The 16,658-nt window shown below is 38.3% G+C and overlaps 1 protein-coding gene across 13 annotated transcripts in view; it reads left to right on the top strand.

The window, feature by feature from the left end:
• Positions 1-16,658, top strand: part of ANKRD27 (ankyrin repeat domain 27) — a 76,154-nt gene that overhangs the window by 4,737 nt on the left and 54,759 nt on the right. For 4 of the 13 annotated variants that reach the window (XM_027821121.3, XM_027821120.3, XM_027821122.3 and 1 more), the window contains exons 2-11: positions 4,442-4,572; positions 9,499-9,609; positions 10,932-11,088; positions 12,297-12,451; positions 12,814-12,873; positions 12,969-13,022; positions 13,112-13,177; positions 13,283-13,359; positions 14,165-14,286; positions 15,569-15,647. In XM_027821121.3, the coding sequence (XP_027676922.1) occupies positions 4,471-4,572; positions 9,499-9,609; positions 10,932-11,088; positions 12,297-12,451; positions 12,814-12,873; positions 12,969-13,022; positions 13,112-13,177; positions 13,283-13,359; positions 14,165-14,286; positions 15,569-15,647 (983 nt within the window). In that variant the 5' untranslated portion in view covers positions 4,442-4,470. Of the gene's footprint in view, positions 1-767; positions 968-990; positions 3,278-4,441; positions 4,573-9,498; positions 9,610-10,931; positions 11,089-12,296; positions 12,452-12,813; positions 12,874-12,968; positions 13,023-13,111; positions 13,178-13,282; positions 13,360-14,164; positions 14,287-15,568; positions 15,648-16,658 lie in introns of those variants that run through there. The other 9 variants (XM_043526458.1, XM_043526459.1, XM_043526457.1 and 6 more) reach the window with 6 other exon arrangements.

Here is a 16,658-nt window from a genome sequence, read left to right as displayed (position 1 = left end):
TCTCTTTCCCAGCCTTTGTGGTATAGGAAACTTAAACCCCGTGTTCTAGCTTCTTGACTTAACATATTAACATATTAATGCTCTTGGAGTTTTTCTGTAGCTTGTGAAATATCGTTTAGCAGTAGCATATGACTAAACAGTTCAGCTATTTATGAATGAGAATAGTTCCTGGCAAGTCAAATGTTAAAATAGCGTACATTGGGAAATACATGATCTTAGAATATAGACACAAATTTAGTTTCCTGCTGAGATCCGTGTAACTTCTTTAGTTTGAATCTTTAGACAAGAAACCGTTTTTATATGAGAGCTAAACTCAGGATAACTTTTTTAGTTTTGTACATATCTTAATGTTGCTGCTGCTGGGATAAACTTAAATCTGACTCTCTGGATTGAGCCATATATGTGAATCTCTTCTCCTTTAATCCTGTCCATGCAAAACCCCACATGATAGTCTTGGCAAACATTACTCCCATGAGTAACTCCAGCTTTAAATAAGATCAGACATTTGAATTATTTACATGAGTAAGACTTCTCAAGATCAGAGAAGCGGGTTCTAGCCCAGGTAAACTATAATGATCCTATCTTAATTATAAATAACACACCAAAAACTACATTAAATGAATGTTAAGGTTGCAAAGTCAAGCGCTACAAATTTAGGAAATACCTGAATTAAGATTGCATATGTAACCTTAATTCAGACTACTCCCGTATATGCATTATGTTATCATTTCTAATTACATGATCTCATACTATTTTTTTTCCCACAGGACCCCTGCCTCATTCAGTGCACAGGATGGATAGTACTCTGGGAATGCACCAGGTGGCATTTGAGTCAGGTGGCTTCCTTTTCTTTGCCTCCTGGGTGCCAGCAGGGGGAGCCTTGAGAGCACAGGAGAGAACATGTTTCTGCTCTGTTCCAGGGCCCTAGCCTGTAGTAATGGGAGAAGCAATTGCAGGGAAAATCCTGGTGAGCTGTTGAAGCATGCTCAGTGCAGGCAAAGTCTTCAGAGAATTTAGCTGCCCAACTCTAATAATTTTCTGCTGAATATGTATGACCTGAGACTGGCCAGGCTATCAGCCTTTGGGTAAATTTTTTCTGGGCAAAAGGCACATCCCTGATGCTAGAGCTGACCTCCAATTCTACACCAGTTTTCAAGTCTGTGGTCTGAACCATGGAGCTGCTAGAACTTTTCAATGGAACAGCTGTAAGACATTTTAAAAAAAAGAATCTTTTCCCTAATCTAATTTTTGGGAACAGCTGAACTATTTTAGCTGAAGCTTTTTGAAGGAGGTCAGCCCAAGGCAGATACCCAGCATTGAAAAATTCAGCCTGAGTGGTTATCCTTTGGCAAAGTTATAAGCAACTGAAAAGGGGGTCTTGCAATGCAAAGTATCAGGCAGCCTTCGCTATAGGCTGCACTACTAACTCTTCCTAGAATAGGGGGAGCTCTCAGTCTGGTATAGGATCATAAGGCTACATCTGACACATCGTGTAGCTGCCTCTTAGCCTCCAGTTACACTATCTGTTTTGGAAACTGACATCTTTCTGTCACATGCACTTCCTGGACCTAAGGGAGCCTCAAGGAAAGAGGCATTGCCCTTCTGCCAGCATGGTATACAACCAAGAAATGCAGAGGGGAATTATTTCACAGCTCACTAATATGAACAGTGTGAAAGTATGAGAGAATATCTAGCATTTTATTAAAACACAATATCTTAAAACTGCAACTGCATGTAATGAAGAAAATGTTTAATGGGGGAGAAAGAGGGCAGATACATTGGGATAGCAGAATTCAAATCTAAAGGTTCTTGAAAGAGTATCTGGAGCAATAAGTGACCTGTTGTATGCTGTACATATAGAAAAAATTAGAATAAATATCTTACCCTTTATCCTCCTACACTAAGTGAATAGTGCCATTGTGTTTTTGCTTCATGGTCTATATAGTACTGTACTAGAAATTTTTTTTCATGACTGTGTACTATGTTTTTTTTATTGGAAATAGAAAAAACTGATTCCAAAATAGGTGGTAAAATAGACTTCCGCTTTATAGAGTGCCTCTGACCTACCCTGTTATAACCAGTAGTGCTTATAGGCTCCAGTCAGACTGTACAAACACACAAGACATTGTCTCTGCACCAAAGAGCTTACATTCTAACTTGAGACAGGGAGAAACAAGTGTGTAATGAACAATTGGAAGGAATGCGGTGACAGGACTAATGAACTGTCATGTTAGATGCTCTGACAGTTTGCAAAACTCGAAAGCTCTGGCCATAATAACTTATATTTTATCACGGGTCATGTTGCTGTTTTTCTCTGTGGCCTTGTGAACAGTGATAGGAACAGCTTCTAAAGATATCTGATATAGTTCAGTTGTAGATGGGCAGAGCTCTTCAAACTGTTCTGTTTGTCTGATGCGTCTAAATGCATTCCCCCAAATGACCTCTGTCAAATTGAAAAGGGTGAGTGAATGACACTCATATATTTTTAGGGAAATTAATGTGCTAAAGTTAGGAAAGCTCATCTAAAACAAAAATATCTTTTAAATGTTGTGGATGACGCCCAGATTCCATGCTGAGTTCCTCTTTTGAGTGAACTATTGGTCTTAAGTCTAGCCTCTTTTGAACTTGGGGATCCCATTACAGACTTCTATCACCTTCTGCAAAGGGGATTGTGTAGACTTGCCAAGACTACATACTATAGAATGCAAGTTTTGGTTGAGAGCATTGATAAAAGGGTATCTTGTAGCATAGTTTCCTCTGCTACAGTAGTAGTTCTGTGTAAGGGATAAAGGGTGGGGGAGGAATAGATTTTTTTTTTTCCAATCTAATACATTAGGAATTTATGTCCCAGGCACTTGTAATCTTGACTGACCTCCTTTCCATCCTCTGAGTAAAGTAAAAATTCTGAAGTCATTCCAGAGGCATCCCATTATGAGTCACTGAACCTCACGTTTGTGAAACGTGTACTGTAGAACTTCTGTTGAGAATTAGAACCTAGGAAGCCATAACTCGCATGGGGTTTTTGCAGCTTTAGAAACAAAGAATTTTATTTCATGCATTAGTTCAGTTATAATAAGGACTTTTTATTTTTACCAAAAGCATACTGTGTTTCAGACTTCTTCCATCAGACATGAGCTCATAGACAAACTGAATGTTATAACACCTGAATTCATTAGGATTGGTTCACAAATGTATTAATGACGGATCAGGTAAAAAATGTTTTTAGACTCTCCGGGCCCAATTCTTCCACCTTGAATCAATGGGATTACTTCTGGAGGTAAGGTATTCCTCAGAGTGAGTAAGTGTGGTAGAATGGGACACTTAATTAGTTGTAATAATTGTTAGTGGTGGCTGTCTCAGAGTACCCTTAGTCCATATTCATAGGGAGAAGGGCAGGCTTGAAAGTAGGAATTAGTTTTTGGCTAATTTCTAAAAGAGATGACATAGACCAGTGTTTCTCACCAACCAGTCCATGGACCCATGTGGGTTCCTGAGATTTCCCTGACAGTTTAGGAAAGGCAGCAAACTGGTCATCGGTATCAAAAAGCTTGAGAAACACTCACATAGACAACTGTATCCAGAACTTCTTGGTTGTGTGCCTCATTTTAATATTTGATTGGTTCATAATAGATGCACTATTTCATATAATGGAAATTGTTTTCCTTAATTGACTTTCCCCCTTGATAGCTGAGGATAGTGTAATGGAAATGCCTGTGTATTGTGCAATTTACATTGGTGTCTGTGTACAGAATACTCATGTTGCCTGTGTGTATGTCCATGTTTCTAAAATAAACAAGAATGTCAGCATCGCATAACCAGACAGATTATAATGTATGTACAAAGAATAATGGTAGAAGTGGTTGTGTTATCTTAGCAGGGTTTGTTTTTGGTACACAAGTTTACTGTAGTAATGAATGTTTTAAAGGTTAATGGGTTTTTTGTTTTGTTTTTTTGTTTTTCGGACAGCATACTGCAGTAACTCTTTATAATTTTTCTTGAAATTGATTAGATTGGGTTGTTTGAAATCATCTATTTATAATTATAGCAGCATTCAGGCCCCAGACAGGTAGTGGTCAGATTTTATTAGAAGAGATGGTCTCTGTCCCAGTAGCATAAAGTCTAACTTAACACACACGTGGGTGTAAACAGTTGGAAGAACTGGGGAGGGATAATAGTAATAGGAAATGCTTGGTTATGAAGACTGATTTTGCCTGAAGTTCCATGGTTCTGTATCAGTCACTCTATATTAAAGTTAGCTCCACATATTTTGTATCTTGATGTGAGACAAGGAGGGGAATTTATTATACTTCTAAAACATGAAAGGAAGTATACAAAAAATCCTCTTCTATATTCCCAAATGTTATTGCATCTAACTATGAAAACTAAACAATAAAATATCTGTTTTTAACTTCTGTAATATTAACACTTGTATCTCTTCTAGAAAATATCTTTGGAATCTCTGACATCCATATGGCTATGTATGATGAAGATCTCTTGAAAAATCCTTTTTATTTGGCTATTCAGAAACGTCGTCCTGACCTTTGCAGGAAAGTTGCAGAATTCCATGGTATTGTAAGTAAAGAGCTTTGTTTTAAATTGACTGACTACATACAGAAGCAATAAAATCTCTCAGATTCTCACTGAAGTTTAGGAAAGGGTGAGAGAGAGCCAACAAACTAGATCAAAACTGAGATACATAAAGTATATTACATTCTTTTTATTTTAATATATACATGAGGGAATGCATGAGGTAGTAGATGAAATATATGGTGGGGCTTCCACCCTCTAGGGGGATTCTTACAATGATGGTTCATAGCAAGACCCAAAATATAAATGCATTTTTTTAAAATATGGGATTGGCACTCTTGTGTTCATGAACCTATTGAAGTTCCTGGCTTGAAGGGAAGAAAATAATGGTCCTTTGACCAACAAGCTACTTTATTTTATGTGACATGAGGCTATGAATATCATGCCACTATTGTTTGTGTTCAGATTTATAGACTCCAGGTGGCTGTTGACTGCACTACTGAAAGGCTGTCTGTACTTGATGGATCTTTATTTATCGAAACTCTTCTTATCAAGTCTTCTAGTTTTCCTTGCTGGTCTGAATAACTTGTATATCTAGTACTGTTGGTCATAATTATGACCTTGAGAGACTGGGAACCGAAGCATTTTTGCAATTATGTTTTTATATTGTAAATCAGTATGCTCAAATCTGGTCTGGCATTAAAACATCAATTAAGAAAAATCCAATTTATTCCTGCTTTTAAAGTGTTAATAAAATTAGATGAGGGGTAGTGACCTATGACTCCTATGGAGGATGCTATATAAACTGTATATTGTTTATTTTTCAAGTGCCTAGCCCTAGGATGCAAATGTACTTGCTCAGTAGTTTCTGCATAGCCTTGTCAATGCTAGGTTTTTCTTTAGAACTTCCAAGTGTTGCCAACAGTGATGCAGTTCCATTGATGAGTGCTAATGTAAATGAAGCACCAGCAGCTGAAGGTGTTTTAAGTGCTTTGGTGTTTATACCCTCTTTAAAGCAGGTCTAGACAAAACAGCACTTAATTTGAGGGTGAGAGGGGAACTAACCACTGGTTCCTGGGCCTCTGTCTGTGCTAGTTCCCAGCTAGGGGAAACATCCTAGCATAAACACAGCTTGTGAGTAAACCTTGCTTGCAAGGCTAATAATTTACTGCTTTCTACAGCAATCTGGCCAATATTTCTAAATGATCTTGGTTTCTGTTTTTATTTATTAGCTACATAGAATCTTATTTAGAGGATGAGCTCTAATTCCAAAGCCTACAAAAGTGTTTTATTCAGTTAAATAACCTCACTTATTTTTGGGCTTTTGGATCATCCATTAGCAAAGACACGGGAAAAATTAGTCAGCCTATTTATCTTAAAATCTTGGAGAAAGCCCTGATGATACATTTAAAAAAAAAAAGTAGGAAAAAAGCTAAGTGTCAAATCACTTCTGCTGTGAGCGGTGTTCAGAGTTCAGAAACTTAACTATTTGTTGAACGTGTGTGAGTAACCTGCAGTATGTGGAATACATGGAGCAAGAAAACTGAAATATTGGGGTTGCCACTTTCAGGGGATTTGAGGGGAAATGTTGAGTGTGAAAACAATAAGTTCTTACAACTGGTTTTTTGGTGGGAATTGGGGGAGAGGCAGAAATCTGATTTTTACACAGGCTGTGTTCTAAATCAGTATTAATAATTTAAACTTTTACCCTGTCTACATACACAAGTGGGCCTGTGCAGTATCCAGTTTTTTACAACTAGTGTAGGAGGACATTGCATGGTATTGTTGGAACAGGCTTTAACTGTAAAATGTTGTTTTGACACTGTGCCTGTTAAGTTTCTATAAACTGCTCCATTTAAACTTTTAAATGTTGGCAGCACAAAAGGAAAAAGCACTTTTTTTCCTTTTAAAATTTACCGTACTTTTAATTCAGTAATAAGATCTTCTGCTTGTTAAGAAATAAATAAGAGGCAATAGGGTATGCTTTATTTATTTTAAATTGCATACCAAAGGAATGTAGGGAAGTGGACATTGTTTAGAGTCCCATTAGAGTGCTTTGTGAATGTCTGAAACTGCAGTGATGCTGTTAGAAATGTAAATATTTGCAGAACTTACACTTGTCAAGATTCATGGTACCTGCTGCTGCTTTGCTCATCTTAGGTCTGATCTCTTTATGGAGGTGATTCTGCTGCTGCTAATAGTATTGCTTTTTGTGCCTCCAGAAAAAAAGCATTTTTTTTTTCTGTGAGCAGTGTTAATATTTCCAGAGAGTGCTCTTATCTGAAGAGTAGAAGTGCTTCTGTAAAAAGTATCTTTCAAATACTGAAAGGGTTTTAGTTAGTGCAAAAAATTACAATTTCTCCTGTTCCAGAGAACAGCAGGAATAGACAATGTTGTACGTTGTGACAATATCTTTTATTTGAAAACTAGGCATGTATATTACCAGTTTAAATTAGTTTCTTGATGGAAGAATAGGGGCTCAAAATACTCACCAGGTAGTTTTAATGGTAGGAAGGCAAATTTGTATGTATGAGCTAATATGCCATTTGCCCTGGTTCCTTTTAAGACTACCTTTCCTCGCTCTCTGTTGGTTTTGACCTTTGTGTGGCAAGCATCCAAATGGCAGTGACTTGGGAATGCAAGAAAGAATGGTACTGCTACCTCATTAGTATAACTGTTCTACTGGAGAGAAATATTGCCATTACCTCCTGAAAACTAAATGCTAATCTAGCACAGGCCAAGTGAGATGCTTGTTAATTTCAATTAGATGCCCTGAATTGCTCACTAAAATAACAGCATTTAGCTAGTTTGTTGAAGTGCTGCTTTTAAATGTAGAAACTGGTGTGATCCCAGTGTTTTAAGTTGTCCCTCCATTGTGTGTGGCATTTTTTTAAATGCATAGCTGATACAGACAGAGAAGAGTGAAAATGTTTTAGAAAGGAGTATTAGATTTGTGAAAGGCTTTGCTTTAAGAGCTGTGCAGACTAGCTCTTAGAGGTAGTTACAGCCCCACTTCCTATTCTTCTCTGAATTCTTCTTTTCAACTTTTAGTTCTATGGCTGTTCAGAATCCTGCTGTGCTACTTCTGTTTTAAAGTCTAGCTGTTTGAAGTAGTTGTTGAAATACTGAATTTTTTTTTTTCCTTCTCTGTATGACTGAGTAAATTGGCTTCTTAGTGTGTGACTGATTCATCTGAGTTGCAGTAACTAAGCACATGTGGAGGTGAGGATATATAACTTCCTTGCTGCTGTTGAGGTGGTTGGCAGCGGAGATGAGAGGTAGGGAAGGGTAGATATCAGTCTTGTGTAGGAAGAGTTCTCTAAGGGTAAGTTTACACTACAGCCCAAATCCAGGCTCTGAGATCGATCCACTGGCAGTCAATTTAGCGGGTCTAGTGAAGACCTGCCAAATCGACAGAAGGTCGCTCTCCAGTCGACCCCTGTACTGTGATTGATTGCAAAGGAGGCAGACTTTTCTTCCTTTTTAAAACCTTTTCAGACAGCTCAAATCCTGGTGAGGATAATAGCAACTGCAAGTCACGGCTCTTAACATTTCACCACGCTGCAGTTTAGTGGCCTCAGTCCACTCCTAGTAATTATGTTTGTAGAGCCAGCGTTAGGCATAAGCAGACTAAGCAATTGCTTAGGGCCTTAAGCAGTTCAAGAGGGCCTCCCATTCACTTTTTTTAATTGTAAGAACTTGCCTGTTTTAGTATTGGGGATTGGGAGGGGGGGAATATTCCTGCTTCGGGGCAAGCACCGGCACTTGTATGTTTGCATCATGAATCCACTGCAGAGAGTACAAACTGGCAGAGATGTAGAGGATTGAATTAGCAAGGTGATGGATAAGAGGCTAGTTTTTAAAAGATGTTTCTTCCAGGTCAGGGTTGAGGCACAATGACTGGGCAGCATGCAGGAGGGAAGCTTGGCAATATCACTGTGCTGTATCCTATGAATGAAGAGTCTGGTGCTGGATTGACTGCTCCCAGGAACATCAATCTGGCACCTTCCATGAGCACTAAATTCTCACACAAGCTGAAAACAGACTGTACTTCATTTCAAATGATTGTATAGTTCAGTACTATTAATGTTCTCCTGTTGATTCCATAATTCACTCTCGAGCAGGGTTTCTCAACCTCTTTCTCTCTGAGGCCCCCCCCCCGCCCCAACATGCTACAAAAACTCCATGGCCCACGTGTGCTATACCTGTTTGTTTTTCTGCGTATCCAGTAGATTAAAAACCAGGGCCAGGGTTCAGGATAGCAAGCAGGGAAATTGCCTAGAGCCCCACACCACAGGGGACCCTACAAAGCTAAATTGCTTTGGCTTTCTGCCCTGGGCCCCAGCTAATCTAGTGCCAGCCCAGCTCTTCAGTTTATTTTGGCAGACCACGAAACCTGCTTGTGGCCTCCCCGGAACCCTGTCTGAGAACCACTGCTCTAAAGGCTCCACTAACCTGTTAATGGGAGGAGGTCCCACTATGCACGTTTTGTTCCTTTTCTGGTGGTCTTTCACTTGGTCTAGGAAAATACCTTAATGAACGCTTTAAGCTGCTTAGTCTTGGTTTTTAATTTAGTGTAAAAATGTCAGCAATATAAGATCTATATCTATACGACTGGGGGTCTTGCTAGAGGTGTTGCTTTTTGCCTTTCCTTTTGGCTACAGCGTGCTCTGATTGTCCCCAGCTTGCTATACTTAGGAGATGATCAGAGCATATATTCTGTCTCTTGCAGCTAATTAGAAAAGGTGTGTGTGATCTGAGATGTTGAGCGGGAATCTTGGTTACGGGCTCTGTTCCTTTAAAAAGATAGGTAAATTGTAGACACGCACTGTCAAACATTGTTACAAGTCTGATATGAAGAGTGCTTGATGAGGAACACAGAGAACAAAGGTTGTTTGATTTGGAAGCAGTTGGCACACTGAATTTCCTCCTACAAAGGCATGCGATTGACTGATTTTATTCTTTCTCCAGATATTAGTACCGTGCAAAGGGAGCCTTTCAAGCAGCAGTCTCTCTATCTGCCAATTTGATTCCTATGTTCTAAAACCAGTGGAAGAAAAATTTCAGACCTTAAATGGAAAGGTATTCCTTTGTTAATACAGATCTGGTGGAGGGGTCCTGCCTGGGAACATGATAGACAAGAGGGAAAGGGGAGAGACCAAACTTCAAGTGATCCCAGGGTAGGCAGTGTTTGAGACAGTGCTATCTGATGATTAGAGCAGGTAACTGGAGGTCTGGTCTCTGTTCCTGATTCTGCTACTGGGAGTGTAACTCCAAACTCATTTTACAGAAGGGGAAATGGAGATACAGCTTCAAATTAACATCATTGCATTTGTGCAAAGTATTTGTATTTATTCGTAGAGCTAATTAGTAGGACAAACTCAGATGGACTGTCTGTTCTGTCCATGAGAACTTTGCATGTTTTGTTTGAGTTTGTTTGCATGTTTGGATTGAGTTCTGTGCTTGTACTCTGTGTGTACTTGTAAGACAGTAAGGGGAATGTTTGTCCAGAAGAGGATGGCACAGTGTCTCAAAGACTTTTTTTCTTAAGTTATAAATTGCTGTCACCTCACACTGTTTCTGACTCATTTTCTGTATTCTTGTGATTTAATGTTACAAAGTAAAAGATGTATTAAAAAGGATAGTCATGCTAATTGCTATAAATGAGGAGTCCTGCCATATAGTGTGCTAGTATCCATTAGCATGGCATTGTTTTTTCCAGTGCAGTTTGAAATAAAGAAGTTCAGAATTCTTGTTTAAATGCGTGTTTTTTGTCCGTAATGCCCATAAAACAAGTTTCAGTGCACCTAGAGCATTTCAAAAGTTCTTTTTAAAAAAAAAAAAATGCTAAGGGTGAATGTGGAAAAACATGATGGTTTTAATTATTATTAAATAAACATGGCTAGTGATTTTTGGGTGCCCAACTCAAGGCACCTTTTAAAGGGTCATGACTTATCAGAAGATGGGTACTTGGCATTTTCTGAAAATTGAGCCCTTTTAAGGTGTCTCAAGTTGAGTAACTTAAACTTGGGCACCTACCCACTTCTGAATCTTGAACAAATGTGTCTGAATTTTCTTTCAACAAATGATGCAGTGGAGAACAAACTGGGGACGGAGGGGGGACACAAGATCATCCAAGATTATGAATGTGGATTTAAAAAAAAATCACTCCCTGCAGCACTGACTTGTTGAAGCAACAAGAATATGAAAGGGTCTCTGACCCCTCTCCCCCTCCCCCAAAAGACTTTTTTTTAATGGTGGTTGTCTTTTTTTTTTTTTTTTTTTTTTTTTTTGGTCTTACAAGGATACCCCCTTCTTTTCCTAGTATACAGAACTATGTATTACAATTGTCAACCTTCTGTTTTTCTGCTCAATATTATGACTTCTTTTCTTTTTAATTTCAGGAAATCTTTATCCAGAGAAATTTGATTATTTTAGGAACTGGTTTTAATCATCATCTCTCAGTACCTGTTCTCTTTGAGGAAACATTCTACAATGAAAAAGAAGAAAGTTTTAGCTTATTGTGTATAGCTCATCCCCTGGAAGAAACTGAAATCTTAGGTGCGTACAGAAATGCCGGGAAAATACGAACGGTGGGTCTGCTTTGGTGTGCAACAAGGCAGTCCTCTATTTTTATAGGGTTCAGTATAATTTTAGGTTTGTCTCACAAAGCAGTACTTTGGATTGAAAAACTCAGGATTTTTTTTAATTGGCATGTTATCGTTGTTGATAGTATAGCTAGGAAAGAGGCAGACTTAAAAAAAAATACTGGTCAAGGTTATGTAGTAAAGACTTAATAAAATTATATTTTTAAATGGCCTGAATTTAAATTAAAAATCAGCTCTGTGAAATGCTTGTTTTTAATGCAACATGGAATTAGAATTTCAAGTAGGTCATTATCTGTCAATTTATTGTCTTGACTCTGTTTAAAACTAGTATTTGTATCACTTATTAATGGTGTTGCCCCTTTCTACTGAGATCTTGAGATTAGGGTAAACTTTATGATGTGATCAGTTGCCATCTTTAAAAGTTGTCTAACTCTTTTTTGTAGCGGCTTTTCTTTTGGTGATGTCTGACTTTAGTATTAGAATTTTTAATTCTTGCTTCTTAAACTGGCTGCATTTGACATGGATCTGAGTAACAACACTTTCCTGCTCTGGGTTGGAGATACTGTAGGTGAGACTAGGGAGATATTGCCCGAGTAACTGCTTTAAAGCAGTATATGTAGTCTTTTGCAGAATTTTGGCAAGTCGTCGCTGCTCACAAAAGGTAAAATAAAATTAAAAAGCAAAACTGAAACTTCTAATGCTGTCCCTAAAAGACTAAATATACTTTACTTTGTCTTGCAGAGGGTCTGGTAAACTCTCTAAATGAAACTGACATTAGGGAAAGTGAATTAATAACTAGGAGGGAAGTGTGAAAACTGGATTTGAACAATAAGTTGAAACGAGTCTGAGTTAGTCCTATATGGAATCAAACCATAAACCTTAATCTGGCTTCTGAAAATAACTTCTCTTTATAAAGGAGTGCTGGGTTTTTGTTAGGTTTTTTTTTTTTTTGGTCCAGTTATTTACTGCACCTTCAGAAGAGCAGTAGAAAACTGCAAGGTTAAAATCTGGTTTGGAGGGAATGGAGCTGAGCTTGCTTATGTCCGAGCTTGCTTTGGCTGTAGGTGGTGGTTAAATTGCCTAGATAAATGGGATCTGCAATAGAGATGGAAAAAGAACCTGGATGTTTTGTGGTGCACTAACTGCTAGCTTTCATTACAGAAGAATTTAAAACCCCATCAAATTCTTATTCCCTGAAAAACATTGAGGATGTGAAAGATTTTTTGGGAAGACACTCTGAAAGATTTGACAAACACATTGCATCTTTCCATAGGACTTTTAAAGAACATGAAAGAAAAAGCCTACGACATTACATAGTCAGTATCTCATTTTTAACCTTTGATAACCTAGAATTTTGACCTAAATGTGTGTATCTAGGTAATTCACTATTTGAATTTATTTTATTAAAGCTTTCCATGTAAAAAAATATTTTGTAAATAGAATTGTGAAAATGTGGGGTATTTAGTCATAAAGGATTATGGTAGTTTGCTTTATTTTTTTTTTTCATAATAAAAAAAAATCAAATCCTGCTTGTCTCCGCACTTCAGTAAGTCCTACTAATTGAATGGGACTACTTGCTTGAATAAGATAATCAGGATTTGTCTGAGTTCTAGCATTGCATTGCTCATATTTAAGTAACATAGTGACTTTTTAAAAATCTCATGTCTTGATTTTTTAGGATTCTGTTAATGCGCTTTACACCAAATGCCTCCAGCATTTATTGAGGGATTCTCACTTGGTAAGCACTACTTCAGTAAATCTGTACTGTGAAAATAGCTGCCTATTGTTTAGACAATGTATTTAACTCAGTGCATAAATTCCCATATTTTTTAGAGGATGCTTGCAAAGCAGGAACATCAGATGAATCTGATGAAACAAGCAGTTGAAGTAAGTTTCTGAGGCTGGGCAAAAACATCAATGGGTTATTTTATCTCTTCTTTCCTTTTCCTTCCTAAACTCTGGTGTTTGTTCCCCAGATGTATGTGCATCATGATATTTATGATCTGATCTTTAAATATGTGGGAACTATTGAGGCAAGTGAGGTAAGATTGTGGGTTTTTTTTTCCTTAATATAATTAATCTGTGCAGGACTGATGGACAAACTTTTGTACAGCTTCTAAAAATGTTGTGTTTTATTCACTGCTTAGGATGCAGCCTTTAACAAAATTACAAGAAGCCTCCAAGATCTCCAGCAAAAAGATATTGGAGTTAAGCCTGAATTCAGGTGAGAGTTGCATGATGAGGGGCTTCTAAATGACTCCATCAGGAATGGATTAAAGTTAAGTAGGTCTCAGGTCAGGCAAAAAGCAAATCGGCTCACTGCTCCAGGGGAGGGAAGTCCATTTCTTTCTGTACTAGCCCCTGCAATGTTCTCACTTCTCCAAAAGATAGAAAAGTAAAGGGTTTGAGGGCGCAAGCTTGGGTTAGCTGCCTCATTGATGTTTTCTTAATTCCTCATTGCTTCCAGTATCTTAAAACTTCTCTCCATTTTTTAATTTTGCTTTCAGAGGCGTCAACTTTCTAATGTGCTGGGGGTGCTCGATCTCTGCTGCGCCCCACCCCTGTCGCTCCTCCTCTTCCTGCCCCCAGCGCCTCCTGCATGCTGCTGAACAGCTGATCACCAGGAGGCACTGATTGGCAGGGCTGCCAGCGGGTGGGAGGGCTGGGGAGAGGGGGAGGCGCTGGTGCGTGGGAGGTGCTGGGGGAGGGGGAGGAGCTGATTGGGGGGGGCTGCTGGCGGGTGCTGGGTACCCACTTTTTTTTTTCTTTTCTGTGGGTGCTCCAGCCCTGGAGCACCCATGGAGTCGGCACGTATGTGCTTAACAACATTTAGAACAAGAAGTCCCACCTTTTGTTCAAACATGCAGATCTCCCTGATTCCATGGGTGTGCAGAAGTGTGCGCACCCTTTTGGGCTTTAATTCGTGTTATTGCCTGAAATTTGAACAATTGCACAAGCATACTTAATTAGTACAGCTCATAAATCTGGGTTGTATACTAAGGCTTTTATCTTTCAAAAATATTTTATAGCTTTAATATTCCACGTGCAAAGCGAGAATTGGGTCAGCTGAATAAATGTACCTCCCCACAACAGAAGCTGATCTGTCTTCGAAAAGTGGTGGAAATTATTATGCAGTCTCCTAGCCAAAGAGGTTGGTATTCAAAGCAATGAAGTGGTAATTTAATTTTAATATGTGGCACTTTTCATCTTGAAAGTACTTTACATACACTATAACTTTATATGCCATATTTTTATATATATGGAAGAATTTGTGTTCAAACAGAATACTAAGGGTCTGGCTTGCAGAATATTAAGTACAACAGGCAAAACTAGGGTGACCAGATGTCCCTATACAAATCGGGACAGTCCTGATATTTGGGGCTTGGTCTTTTATGTAGGTGCCTATTACCCGCCCCCATCCCCTGTCCCGATATTTTTTTCACACTTGCTATCTGGTCACCCTAGGCAAAACAGACCCTTGAAGTAGTATACTTACCTCGGGCATAAACATCCTATAATAGTTATTGTGAGTGGAAAATACTTGTCTTGCATTGATACCTCAGCAGAGAAAAAGCCTAGTGTTGATTTTCTTTCTGATGCAGAGGAATATTTTTCTTCAAGGAGTTGAGTGATTCATTGTAGCGCTGTTGAGTTGCTACAACACTCTGACATTTGCCTTGCCGTCCACCATAATCTTGTAAATACACTGACCCCCAAAGGATGTTAAGTTTATTGAGACTTTGTTTACAAACTTAAAAATAAAATAAAACTTTGGAACAATCGTGGAAGATAAATGTTTGTTCCCATTATTGCATGATGCCTTTTGTTAATTCATTGAAGATGTAAAATTAAGTTCCCTCAAATGAAACCTGACCCTCTTGAAGTCAGATATTGAGTGTTGGTATAGTCACACCAAACTGTTTAATGGGACTGAAGTAAGTAACTCCCCCTCAAGTGAAAAGGGGGCAGTAGTTCTCCACAGTCCATGCCTCTCCTCTCCTCTCCTCCCCATCACAAAGTTATTTATTATTTGAATATTTTAAAGGAAGGCTCATTGGCTGTGAGGCTGTCCATTGTAGGGCTATGCATGGCTTTGGGGGGAGTAATTATTTAAGCCCTAGAGTCGTAGAAACTCCTTTACTTATTGTGAGGGAAGAGTTTGGCAGAGGAGACTCCAGGGTATTTTTGCACTCTACCATAGACTGACACTTCTTGAATAGGCTGGCCTACTTGGGTCATCTAGAGGGTGCATGGTCTGTTGGGTGGGTCCTGTTGAGTATATCTGTAGAAAATACTGAATAAGTAACCTTTCTATCTGAAATGAGTTTCAAAAAGTTTAATTATTAAAATCCGCATTCAGTCCTGGCTCTTGTCTTTGGCCTATTATAGCTTATGTTAAAGTTTTTCCTATTATAAACTCTTATTTCCTTCAGTTAACATGGAGACCATGTGTGCAGATGATCTTCTCTCCGTTTTGCTGTATCTGCTTGTAAAAACGGAGATTCCTAACTGGTATGTAACTTTTTTTTTACTGTACAGACATATCTGTAACTTGTACATAATGTTGCTGTATAAATAAATATAGATGCTTCTAGAAACAGCTAGCTCTACAAGACAAGCTTGCTGTTTATTATAAACTACTTTTAAAAAAAAAATTCTTAAATAGGTTTGAAGGAATCTTTAACACTCAGCAATAAAAAGGAACTTGCTTATCTCCGGTCCCTAGGGAAAGAGCTGTAAACCTTGCTTCCATTCCCTCTCCTTTTTATAGCTCTTCCATCACACATTAAATGCTGCTTGTTTTTTTCCCCTTCCGGACTTCTTGATGTGACCTATTTCATACCAAAATTCCTGACTTCGTCTGTCTCAAAGCAGCCAGGAACCAATCCTCAATTCTCAGTTTAGCTCCTGGGGAACTTGACATTCAAAGGTGTGGAACACCTGGAGATTAGTCAATGTCCTGACGAATAATGTAACTAGAATGTTGCTGAAATTAACTTAACTATTTACTGATCATATCTAACATACTATTAATATCGAATTCCAGTATCCATAAAGGCATGAATCCATGCATTTAGATGTACTTGCAATGTAACAGTTGCATTAGCATTGCAATCTTGGATGTGGCTTTTAACAGGTTTTTTTTTTTCCTTTGTAAAAAAGGCATCTAAAATTAATGAAGTGCTTATGTTTTCAAGTACCATAGAATTTAGCACCGTCTCATAATCCTGGAAAGTGTGTCCATACTGAATGCTAAATGTATCCATATTTTGCATAACTCTTCATTCTTTCATCCAGCAGTTTAAGGTCATTCTGTATGTAAGATCTTATCTCCCCTTGCTGGACAATTGGTTCAGCCTTTTCCATTCTCCCCTTTCTTCTCAGTTTCAAACAAATACTAAAATAACCCAAAACATAATGTAGTTTTATCTGAAAAGGAAGTGAAATATTAGAGATTCTCATTGTGGGTCACATCCCTCATGGGGTTCTTGGCATAAGTTTCCTTTGTCTTCCTTCCTAGGG

This window comes from Chelonia mydas, chromosome 12, assembly GCF_015237465.2.
Source record: "Chelonia mydas isolate rCheMyd1 chromosome 12, rCheMyd1.pri.v2, whole genome shotgun sequence".
Taxonomy (NCBI): Eukaryota; Metazoa; Chordata; order Testudines; family Cheloniidae; genus Chelonia; species Chelonia mydas.
Note: the sequence above shows the minus strand (reverse complement) of the source record. Positions and strands in the feature narration are given on the sequence as shown.